The following is a 12,900-nucleotide window of genomic DNA, read 5'->3' as shown; positions in this document are numbered from 1 at the left end:
TTGCATAGACAGTAGGGGCTTAGTCTTCTGTCTCAGAGAATCCAGCAACCAGGGGCTGCTGCTGGCCCCAAGTTGTGTTTGCCATATGTGTGCGGGAGCATGTTCCTAGGCATTCAAGATAAGGTAGCCCCTCGCTGGCATGTGAGCCTCCTGTTAAATGGTGAATGTTGAACCTGCTCTAAGGAATTCCCACTGCGAGGTGTGGCCTGTGCTCACAGCCTCATGCTCACAGCACGGCCTCCGGAATATCCCTGCCCCAAGACCTCTGGCAGCCACCTGGGGCAGGGGGGCATTCTTTACCCTCAACCAGGGTCCACTAGTGGCTTCCCTATCGGGAAGAAGCCTGTCCCCCTCGGGCTCCCTGGCTGAGCTCGGGAGGGCGCGTGTCCACTTGTCCTGTGAACGGGCGTGGTGCGTGGGTTAGTTGTGACAGCACAAGCGGGGGCTGAGGGTCGGCGTGGTCTGTGATCGTCACAGAGCCTCTGCTAGTCTCTCCTTGCCTGTGGCCATCCTAGCAGAATCTCTCACTCAGGGGCCCTCTCCCCCAACCACACCCCTCTCAGCAGAGGGCGTCTCTCCATCAGTTCCTGAGTCCCTGTCTCAGGCTGAGTCCTGATGGCCTCTTCTCTCTTCAGGTCCCTGCATGGCAATGATATCTCCACCCTCCAAGAGGGCATCTTTGCAGACGTGACTTCGCTGTCTCACCTGTAAGTAACTCTGACCCAGTCCTCAGCACCTCTTTGTATTAAATGGAACTTGGATTCCAAGAAAGATGTTGCCTCTGGAGATTATTACTTTTAATTTAGCTCATGAGCTTCAAATGCTTCCTGTTTCAGACTCTTACACATTCAGTGCACCATCAGTTGTAACAATGGGATTGAGAACAGTTCCTCACAAACAATAATAAAAGTAGTCATGACCTTGTGTTGACTGCCGAGCACTGCACCTCCATCAGCTAATGCAACCCCCCAGCACTCCTACAACACAGCTACCATTATTCCCATCTTCCCCATGAGGAGGCAGGTCCAGAAACTTGACACACTCACCCAAAGTTGCATAGGGCAACAATAGGGGCTGAGTCTTCAGTCTCAAAGCCTGTTCTCTGAAGCACAATGCCAGTATTGTGCCTCTGAGTTCACATGGTAGGTGATAAGCTCTGGAAATTTAGTACCTCCAAGGAGTGTAATTGGTATAATTGGATGCTGAAATGAAATGTAAATGAAAGTGCAAGTTGCTCAATCATGTCCGACTCTTTGTGACCCATGGACTATACAGTCCATGGAATTCTCCAGGCCAGAATACTGGAGTGGGTAGCTGTTCTCTTCTCCAGGGATCTTCCCAACCCAGGGATCAAACCCAGGTCTCCTGCATTGCAGGCGGATCCAACTGAGCGACTTTCACTTTCATTGAATGCAGAAGGGCTTCCAAAACCATTTAGCTGGCAACACCAAGAACATTCTTAAAAACCAGTATGCTCAATTCCTCAAAAGGCTGAATGTAGTATCATATAACCCAGCAATTCCACTCCTAAATATGAATCCTAAAGAATTGAAAGCAAAGACTCGAAGAGATACCTGTACACCCTGTTTATAGTAGCATTATTCACACAATAACTATACAGCAGAAACAACCCAAGTATCCACTGACAGATGAATGGATAAAAAAATATGGTACAGTGGGATATTATTCAGCCATAAAAAGGAATGAAGTTCTGACACGTGAGCAGACCTTTAAAATATGTGAAATAGCTAAGACATAAAAGGACAAATATTGTGTGATTCCACTGAAATGAGGGACCCAGACTAGTCAAATTTGTAGCTACAGAATGAAGAATGGTAGTTGCCAGGAGCTAGGAGGAAGAGGAAAAGGGAATTTGTGTTTAATGGGTAAAGAGTTTCTGTTCAAGGTGATAAAAAAAGTTTTAGAACCAGAGAGTGGTGCTGTGTACTCAGTCATGTCTGACTCTTTGCGATCCCATGGACCGTAGCCCACCGAGCTCCCCTGTCCATGAAATCCCCTCTGTCCATGAAATCTCCCCTGTCCATGAAATCCCCCCTGTCCATGAAATCCTCCCTGTCCATGAAATCCTCCCTGTCCATGAAATCTCCCTTTCCATGAAATACTGGAGTGGGTTGCCATTTCCTTCTCCAGATAGTGGTGATGGTTACACAATATTGTGAGTGTAATTGATGCCACTGAGATGTACACTTAAAATGGTCAAAATGGCAAATTTTATATGATAGGTATTTTACCATAATTTTAAAATGAGGGAGTATAAAAGCAGTGGGCCATGAATTATGATTAATTAGGGTCATCCTAATTCTGAAGGTGGGGCCAGGCACAGAGCAAATATGTCCTTTCCTATTGTCTCATCTATAGGTCAAGGTCATGTTCAGCCAGATGGATGCAGCTGGGACCCTGGGCTTTACCACATCCTCATGCTCTCTGCCTCACAGCCAAGCAGCCAGGGCCCAAGTAGGCAGGCAAATCCAGATCAGAGAGCCTTTTGGGGTCCCCAGCATCTCTGCTTGACGTTCATTCTCTCAACAACCTCCCTGGATTTTCTCAACTTTAAGACTCATCATTTCCACATTTTAATCTGTGAGATCAGACAGATGATCTGTGGGTACTTAATATGGTAACATTTCTCTACCTTTCCCATAGCAGGCATCTAACAACCTTAGACTTGAGGAATAAAATAGTAATAAGTGCCACTCATTGTGAGTTTGCTTGGGACAAGGACTTTACTTCCAGATGGGAAGTAGCTTTTGTGCCAGCTTCATAAAGACAGGGGCTGCCTTGAATTCATACTGAAGATTCTAGGACTTGGTGGGCAGAGTGCAAGGATTGATTAGTGATGTCTGCCATGGGAGTGGAAGGGATAAGAGGTTCTGTCCTCTGTGGCAGGGTTTATTATATCCATTTTATAGTCTCAGGTTCAGTCAAACAGATTCCTAGGTCATAAAGCTAGGGAATGACAGAGACAGGATTTGAACATAGGTGTGTGTGGTTCCAAAGCTCTTTATTTATTCTTTATTGCTTCAATAAATATGTCCCGAGGAACCACAGTGAGTCAAATGCTGAAGAATTTACTAACACAAGGTTGCTGCCTTCTGTGACCATCTGGGATACTACAAAACAAATTCAAAGAAAGCAATGACTAACTCTGGGGAAGTCAGATGACCTTCAGAGAGGAGGTGCCATCTTTACTGCCTTCGAAAAGGCACTAGGAATTTGCCATTTGGAGAAGATAGGGAAGGACATTCTAGGAAGAGGGAATAGCTTGTGCAAAGGCATGGAGGCAAGAAAGTGTAAATGACATATTCAGGGAGGCTATACTGTCCAGCGTGCTTCCCAGGTGGCTCAGTGGGGGTAAAGAATCCACCTGCAGTGTAGGAGATGCAGGTTCAGTTATTGGGTTGGGAAGAGCCCCTGGAGGAGGGCATGGCAACCCACTCCAGTATTCTTACCTGGAGAATCCCATGGACAGAGGAGCCTGGTGGGCTACAGTCCATAGAATCACAAAGACTCAGACATGACTGAATGAACACACACACACACGCTTACTGTGTGTGTAATATGTGGATATAGGGAGTTGGGTTAGGTAAGAAATTTGGGGTAGGAAGACAGGAGTGTAGAAACAGACACTGCCATTCTGTTGTAAAAGGTCTCTATGCTGAGAAGTTTGAGTTTTGGTCTGTAGATAGAAGGGAATCAGGAAGAATTAAGTTGTGAAAACTCCTGGAAAGCCATGGTGACATACGGAAGCTGGATGGGATGGGAAGAGTCAGGAGGGAGCCTGGCTGGAGACAGTGGCTCTGGACGAAGACCAGGCAGGGGTCGTGTTGTTCATTGTTCTTGATGACTGCCACTCACAGGGCCTTGATCCTATCTAAGTTTAGTAATTTTTGGTTGTGAGCTCATTGTTTGCTGATGTTAGGAATTCTGAGGACCTGAACTGGTAATGCTTCTCTCTAGAGAGTTCACGTGTGTGTCTTGCCGGGCCAGCTCTGCTGCTGCTCTGGGCCCACGCTGCTCTCCTCTCTTGCTTACCCCTGGGCTGTGCTGACCGTCTGCTCCAGCTCTCCCCCTTGCCAGGAAGGGCCTTTCCAAGCATCTGGCCCACCTCTTCCTCCTCCGTGTGTCTTGCCTGCTTGCATGTGTGCATGCTAGGTCGCCTCAGTCAAGCCCAACTCTGTGTGACTCTATGGACTGTAACCTGCCAAGCTCCTCTGTCCATGGGATTTTCCAGGGAAGAATAGTGGGGCGGGTTGCCATGCTGTCCTCCAAGGGATCTTCCGACCCAGGGATCAAACCTGCATCTCTTGTCTCCTGCTTTGGCAGGCTGGTTCTTTACTGCTAGCACCACCTGGGAACCCCATCTCTTTAGCCTGGGCTTTACCTCTCCTCCTTAGCTGTGAAAACTGAATGATGCCCAAGGATGTTCTGATCTTGCCCTCAGCTCAAAATCTAGAGGCTTTGCCTTTCAAAAGGGAAATAAACAACATTTTTTTTCCTCTTTAAAGTTTATTTATTTTAATTGGAGGGTAATTACTTTACAGTACTGTGATGGTTTTTGCATTCATCAACATGAATCGGCCAGAGGTGTACATATGTCCCCTCTATCCTGTTGAAAAAGAACATTCAGACATTGTGACATATTTATGGATAGAGAAAGAACAAAATGTGTCTTTTGAAATGATATATCAAACTCTCAATTCCATTTTCAACTGAAATTTACTGATTCAAACAGTCTTTGAGAGAATAGCATTGAAACATCAGTTCAGTTCAGTTCAGTCACTCAGTCGTGTCCGACTCTTTGCAACCCCATGGACTGCAGCACACCAGGCCTCCCTGTCCATCATTGACTCCTGGAGTTTACTCAAACTCATGTCCATTGAGTCAGTGATGCCATCCAACCATCTCATCCTTTGTCATCCCCTTCTCCTCCCACCTTCAATCTTTCCCAGCATCAGGGTCTTTTCCAATGAATCGGTTCTTTACATCAGGTGGCCAAAGTCCTGGAGTTTCAGCTTCAACATCAGTCCTTCCAGTGAACACTCAGGACTGATCTTTAGGATGGACTGGTTGGACCTCCTTGCGGTCCAAGGGACTCTCAAAACTCTTCGCCAACACCACAGTTCAAAAGCATCAATTCTTCGGTGCTCAGCTTTCTTCACAGTCCAACTCTCACATCCATAATGACCATTGGAAAAATCATAGCCTTGACTAGATGCACCTTTGTTGGCAAAGTAATGTCTCTGCTTTTTAATACATACACATGACCATATGTAAAATAGATAGCCAGTGGGAGTTTGATATGGATGCAAGACACCCAGTGCTAGTGCTTTGTGGCAACCTGGAGGGATGGGGCGAGGAGGGAGGTGGAAGGGGGGTTCAAGAGGAAGACAACATATGTTTTATGTGAGCAAAAACCTGAAGCTGCAAAGCCAGAGTTTGAGCCCATGCCTATCTGTAAATTCAGACGTTAGGAGAACAGTGATATCAGGCGAGAAGCCAGATCCAGATCTAACTTGTTAGAAAAAAAACAAAACAAAAAACAGTAAGTAGAGCTCAGTGGTAATTGGTAGAGCTCAGTGGAAGTGGTAATTGCAGAACAGGGCTTTAGCACTACCAATTAGATATGTTTGCTAGTTGCCCTATTTCTGCCTAAAATAGCATCTATGTGCAAGAAATCTTCCATTATTATGAAGCAACCTTGTGAATACATTCTTCCCTTTATACCCAGGGTTTCAGATGGAACGAGGCAGCAGCCTGAGAAGTGTGCATATGTGTGTATTCAGGTGTGTGCCCATCTAATGCTAATGGGATATGTGTGCCTGTGCACACATGTAGCTATTATTTCTTCTGCATGAGAAGCTGCACCTATTTCTTAAGGATTCCCTGAGCAAGTACAAGGGGTCAAGGAATGGTAAAAGGATAGTGCAGACTCACTGCATTCTTTCTGGGCTTCGCGGAGGCCACAGGCCGTCTGAAGGGAAGGAGGTGCCCATGGCTCTGTCCCAAGTCAGGGGTTGCCCGAGAGTGAGCGCCCAGTGTTCCTGGCTCCCAGACGTGCCCCCTGTTCTTGGTGTGACTCTGACCTGGGCCTCTCCTCGTTACTGGCAACACGCGAAGTGGGTGGGTGGGCTGAGGGTGTGTGTGTGTGGGTGAGGTCCACCATATTTAAACCCCTTGAACTTTAGAGTAGGAATCAGGATGTGGCCTTAGGTGTTTGTCTTGCCATCAACTTGCAGCAGGACCTCAGACAATTAATTCAGCTCTTTGGGTTCTTTCCTTGCCTGTACACAGGTTATTTCTCATGTCCACTAGAGGTCTAACTACATGCCATAATCAGGCCATCATGAGTACGAGCACTGCTCACTGCCTGCACATCTCTGCTGCTGTCCACTTGGATATTTGCAGTTAACTCGTCTTTCCTCCATTTGTCTATCCATCCATCCGTTCATCAGCCAGTATTTGCTATGTGCCAAATCCTGTGGCAAGGCTCCCCAGTGTCATCCTTCATGTCTATAATCTGGTATTTTGTTGCCCCTAATCTGTTGCCTGCGGGAACACTATACTTCTGTGTTCATTAAAAATTCATTGTGAAAAGTGAATATGAAATGATTAGGTAAATCATGGGAGGTCCATATGACAAAATAAAAAGTAGTTATAATATTTATGACACTGTACTTTATTATTTGATGAAAACGCAGAATAAAGAAGATGGTATACTCTGATTTCAGTGATGTGTATATATATATATACACACATCAGCACAAGAGCTAGAAAGGAATAGATGAAAATTAAATTAGTTACATTTATGGAGTGGTAGAGGATTCCTTTATTTTTTAGTTTCTTTTGCTTTCATACTGAGGTTTGTGCATTTCTCCTGCTTGGAGGCAGGGGTTCATTCGGCAAACGGTGGGGTTCTGCTGGCTCAGGCACCATGTGGGATTGGTGACACCTGCCCTCAGGGAGCTTCATTCCAGCAGAAGGAGGCAGGGAAGCACATGAATAAATTGCTTGGGAGGAGGAATAGCTCAGGTGAAGAGATTTTGAAGTTATAGTGTATGCTAAACTCTATAGTTGGCACTTCTGTCATAGGAGGTCTATTTCTGTCTTGGTTATGTTAGTAGAAGAAGCCCAGCGGGCCTTGGCACAAACAGATGAAATAGCTACTGTTTCATCTATTTCCAAGTTATACCAAATATCAACAACACAGGATTATTTATACTTTTGTCGGGGGATGAACTTGACTCCACAGTCCTTTTGGAATGATGAGTGGCCTGGCTGTCCCCATCACTGGTCTCAGCAGGGCCTGTGGCTGTCCACGCACTGGGAGTTCACAGTCATTTTATCGGGAAAAATGGACTCCAGGTGAAAGTGAACTACTCAAACTAATAAAGTTGTCAGAAAAAAAATAGTGTTTGGAAAATGGAGAAATAAAAGCTTGAAATGTTGAAATCAGGAGTCGCTCGCCATCTGCTGTGTATACCGACAAGTAAAACGTGTTGATCAAGCCAGAATGCCTAATTTTCAATAGCTTTGTATGTAACTTTGGTATCTTTTATTATTTCTATATTGTATATATATATATAATAGAGAATAATATATATATATAAGTAGAGAATAATATATATAAAAATAGAGAATAACATATATATTATATAATATATATGAAGAATTGAAAAAGGCATGACTATGTTGCCGTTTATGGGGAGGATTTATGCAGGAATTGGGAACTGTGACATCCTAAGATGTGTCAAGAGCCTCCACACTCACAACAGCTTTAGACTTAGTCTTTTGGACTTTTTCTCTAAATGAGTTACAAGACTGAGAGAAGAAGCCCTTCAGAATAAACTCTCTACTTACTCATGGCTCGTTAGCAGAACACACTCCTGCAGTGTGGTACAAAAATACTTTCAATAAATTCTATATTTATCTTTTGAACAGCATAATTACATTACCTCATACTATGTTAAAAATATCAGTCTGGTGAATATAGATGTTTTAAATATACCACTGTTTTGTAGTCCTGTTATTTTTCTAAGTCTTTATTATTATTTTTTTAACGCAATGGAGCTTCAGAAAATCGAAGTGTCTGAACTTCCTCTACCTCTAAGAAGCCCTGGCAGTGTTCAGGGAAAAGAGGAAGGTGTTGCCTTGTCCCATTAGCCAGGATGGATGCTGTTAGCAAATCAGGACAGAAAGAGTGAAATACACGTCAAGGCTGAACTGGCTTTCTTTTTCCAAGCTGCATTATTCCCTTGGCACCCATTTCAGGCTCGATGTGCTTGTCTTTCTCCCCCTTCCAGATTGCAGGCTCTTTATCGAATCATAAAGTGAGCCCCAGAGATGTTAAGTGAGCCGCTCAAGGTCACCCGGGCAGTGAGCAGCTGCACCAGGGGCCGGAGTCCAAGACTGTTGAGCCTGCTTTATAAGATGGGCCGTCATCAGCTGTGCTATTTGGGGCAATTCCTGCTCAGAGTCACTGCTGCTTTTATCAGACCCAACACATTGCCAGGGGAACCGCTTCCTCTGTGTTGCCCAGACACAGGCGGAAAACGACAATGCATCCATTTGGTGCTTAATAAATGTGCTCATTCTCCTGAACAGTACATAGCCTTATGTTTTCACAATAACGTCAATATAAATGAGCTTCAGATACGAGGCTCTGGTTTTTCTATTTGCTGGCTCAAAGACCACTGGCAACCTCCGTTCCCCCAAATCCATGTCTTGTTCATCTCTGAATCTCTCACTGTGGTTTAGTGAGAGGGTTAAGAGCTTGCCCACTAGCCTGGCCAAAGCCTAAGAGGTTGGCAGTGCACCATGTCAGTGTCAGTGTGGGGATGCGAGGGAGCGGGCACACCCTCACCCTGCCGGCAAGTGTAAGTCATTACAACCTTTTTTGGAGGCTGGCTGTGAACATTGTGGGCTTCCCTGTTAACTCAGTTGGTAAAGAATCTGCCTGCAATGCAGGAGACCCTGGTTCAATTCCTGGGGTGGGAAGATCCCCTGGAGAAGGGATAAGCTACCCACTCCAGTATTCTTGGGCTTCCCTTGTGGCTCAGCTGGTAAAAAAAATCTGCCTACAATGAAGGAGACCTGGGTTTGATCCCTGGGTTGGGAAGATGCCCTGGAGAAGGGAAAGGCTACCCACTCCAGTATTCTGGCCTGGAGAATTCCATTGAGTGTGTAGTCCATCAGAGAAGGCGATGGCATCCCACTCCAGTACTCTTGCCTGGCAAATCGCATGTACGGAGGAGCCTGATAGGCTGCAGTCCATGGGGTCGCGAAGAGTCGGACATGACTGAGCGACTTCCCTTTCACTTTTCACTTTCATGCATTGGAGAAGTAAATGGCACCCCACTCCAGTGTTCTTGCTTGGAGAATCCCAGGGACGGGGGAGCCTGGTGGGCTGCCGTCTATGGGGTCACACAGAGTCGGACTTGACTGAAGCGACTTAGCAGCAGCAGCAGTATAGTCCATGGGGTCCCAAAGAGTTGGACACGACTGAGCAACTTTCACTTCACTGTGAACATTTTACATGCACTTCCTCTTCTAGGCATCTGTCCTAGAGAAATGGCCTCTCCTTGCAGAGAGGCGTGGACAAAGTGTTCACTGCCTCTGGAAGCAACTGGAGTGTCCGGCAGTGAAAGCTATGAAGTGTCCATTCTGTGGGATGCTCTGAAGCAGTTTGATAAAATGAGATGGATCCGTATAGCTGACTGGGAGAGGTCTCCAAGGCATGCTGTTTTGTGACAAGAAGCAGGCTGCTCAGTGACTGTGTGTGCTGGATGGATATAATCTCTTTCTCATGGAGAACCGACCGTATGTGTAAATATGGGAAAGGACTGGAAGGCTGCCCATGGAATATGAGGGCCATGTGGCCCTGGGTCCTGTGGTTGGCAGGGACAGTGGACTTTTTTGTAATGTGGATGTATTGTGGTTTACTTAACCACTCCCCCACTGATGAACACGGGAGGCTTCCAGTCTTTCTATTACAAACAATGCTGGGATCAATACTGTTGCACAGATGCCTTTACACAGTTATGCAGGCACAGATCCGTGAGGTGTGCCAGAAACAGAGTTCCTGGGTCAGAAGGCAACTGCATTGCTGACTAGATAGATATCAGGCAATACCCCTCTGCTGGAGTTCTACCATCTTGCATTGCCATCAGTAACATAGGAATGTGCCTTTTTTAAAAAAATCAAGGTGAAATTCAAGGAATAGAAAATTAACCATTTTAATGAATACAATTTAGTGGTATTGAGGACTCTCACAATGTCGTTTAAAGTGAGACTGTTGTGTGCCATGTCTGAAAATGATTTACAATGAGAATGTGCTTATGCACTTCTTGTTTAATTGAAAATGAAGAGAAAAATTAGAGTATAGGCTTATTAAAAAAAAGAGGGGACTTTCCTGGTTGTCCAGTGGCTGACATTCTGCTCCTCATGCCAGGGGCCAGGGTTCCATCCCTCGTCAGGGATCTAGATACCACGTGCCGCAACTAAGATCTGACGGAGTCAAATAATTATTTAATTAATATTTTAAAAAATAACATAGGCTTTCAAGTCAGACAGCTCTAGGTCTGGATCAGGGGGCTGTGCTTCACTGATTGTGTGACCACAGGAAAATGACTTATTCCATGTGAGGCTCAGTTCCCACATCTTTGAGATGGAGAAGAGAAAGCTTATACTGTGGGGCTGATGAGAGGATTAGATGCACTAACGTGGGAGAAGCTGGTTCATCACAGCAGTGAATGTTGGTTCCTCTCTCCCTGGTACACCCTGGAGGTGGTGCCAACAGAGGCTCTGGCCTCAACAGCCTGAGTTCAAATCCTACCTCCCCCCTTTCTCTGCACATCTTGGGCAAGTGTCTTCACCTTTTGAGTTTCAGTTTCAACATGTAAAATGGGGTTAGTAGAGTGTGATGAGGACTAAGAGAGATAACAGGTGCAAAGTACTTAAATCTGTCCTGGCTACATGGTTAGTACTCACTGAACGGGGATTGTTAGGGTTCTGCCATCTCCAGGCGTAATGTCTGATACCTGGTACCCAATGGGTGAGGAACTCCATGAAGCTGTAACGTCTGCTCCTCTCTCCTCTCTAACCCAGAGCCATTGGTGCCAACCCCCTGTACTGTGACTGCCACCTGCGCTGGTTGTCCAGCTGGGTGAAGACAGGCTACAAGGAACCGGGCATTGCCCGCTGCGCTGGGCCCCCGGACATGGAAGGCAAACTGCTCCTCACCACGCCTGCCAAGAAGTTTGAATGCCAAGGTGAGCCCGGGAGCGCAAGAAGGGATGGCGGGTACCGGGTTGCACCCCCCACTTCCTGCTTCCCCTTCAACCCTGGCAGGGTCTTCCAGACATTTCTGTGTCCCTGTGTTGACTGGCTGGGGGGTGGTGGTGGACAGATGGCAAGAATGTGGCCCCTGCTGCTTATTAGCATGACTGCCCTCTTGTCCTGACATACAGCATGCAAAAAAATAAAAAAAGCCAGGCGGAAAATCTCAGGCCATAAGGGCTCTAATCCCTCCCTGGGGTTATGTAAGGAAAATAAAAATAGCAGCAGTGTTTCTGGAAGCTCCAAGCCTCCCAGCAGTACAGGCACTCAGGCCTCCCTTTGGTAGGAATTGTGCTCAGCAATTAGCTTAAACCCCTGAGCACTGGACCCAGCTGCTACCCTCCTGACATCTCTAGAAATCCAGGGCTTGGTGTGATTGGTGGCGTCTCACCCTGGGCATTTGTAAACACGGGCTTGGAGATTGATTGACTGATTGACTGAAGGCCAAGGGAACCCAGCCGAGCAGAAGGCAGTGGCTGAGTGGCTGCCCCAGGCTTGGCTTGTATGCAGGGGTACAGCTGCAGAAGGGCCCTGGAGGCCGTGGGGCATGGCTCCTGCCCTCCACAAGCTCACAGACCACCAGTGGAAATGAAACTGACAGCCAGAGGTTAATGAGGAAGCCCCAGGCCACCCTGTGTGCAGGATGCTATCAGAAGGGTCCAGTCTGTGGCTTGGCTGGCAGCTGTTGGGAGCAGGCCAATTTATGTTGAAATATTTGCTCAGTATTTATTTAATGGGGTGGGACTGGTACTTGATGAGAAGTTTGTGTGTGTGTGTGTGTGTGTGTGTGTGTGTGTGTTTAAATTTAACTGGGGGCTTCCCTGGTGGCTCAGTAGTAAAGAATCTGGCTGCGAATGTAGGAGACACAGGTTTGATCCTTGACCTGGGAAGATCCCACATGCTGCGAAGCAACTAAGCCTGTGCACCACAACTTACTGAGCCTGTGCTGCTGCTGCTAAGTCGCTTCAGTTGTGTCCGACTCTGTGTGACCCCATAGACGGCAGCCCACCAGGCTCCCTGGTCCCTGGGATTCTCCAGGCAAGAACACTGGAGCGGGTTGCCATTGCCTTCTCCAGAGCCTGTGCTCTAGAGCCACAACTACTGAGCCCACGTGCTGCGGCTACTGAGGCCTGCGTGCCCGAGAGCCCTGCTCCCCAACAAGACACCACTACAGTGGGAAGCCTGGACGCAGCAAGGAAGAGTAGCCCTCACCTGCCGCAACAAGAGAAAAGCCCGTGGAGCAATGAAGACAAAACAGAGCCAAAAGTAAATAAATAATATATAAAAAGAAAGCTCCTTAAAATATTTTTTTTAATTGGAATACAACGTGCATCACAGAAAATTACACAGATAGTTAATGAAAGGCCCAGTGAAGTTTCACAAATTGAACCCATCCAGGTCAAGAAGTAAGAGTTAGAACTGGACATGGAACAACAGTCTGGTTCCAAATCGGGAAAGGACTATGTCAAGGTTGTATATTGTCACCCTGCTTATTTAACTTATATGCAGAGTACATCATGCAAAATGCCGGGCTGGATGAAGCAC

The 12,900-nt window shown here is 46.4% G+C and overlaps 1 protein-coding gene across 1 annotated transcript in view; it reads left to right on the top strand.

Moving 5' to 3' along the window:
* The window catches only part of SLIT1 (slit guidance ligand 1), a 171,800-nt gene that overhangs the window by 139,896 nt on the left and 19,004 nt on the right, over window positions 1-12,900 (top strand). Inside the window, exons 25-26 of the mRNA XM_040254163.1 lie at window positions 636-707; window positions 11,125-11,288. Of these exons, the coding sequence (XP_040110097.1) occupies window positions 636-707; window positions 11,125-11,288 (236 nt within the window). The remainder of the gene's footprint in view (window positions 1-635; window positions 708-11,124; window positions 11,289-12,900) is intronic.

This window comes from Oryx dammah, unplaced genomic scaffold, assembly GCF_014754425.2.
Source record: "Oryx dammah isolate SB20612 unplaced genomic scaffold, SCBI_Odam_1.1 HiC_scaffold_14, whole genome shotgun sequence".
NCBI lineage: Eukaryota > Metazoa > Chordata > Mammalia > Artiodactyla > Bovidae > Oryx > Oryx dammah.
The sequence above is the reverse complement of the archived record's forward strand: the minus strand, read 5'-3'. Positions and strand labels throughout refer to the sequence as shown.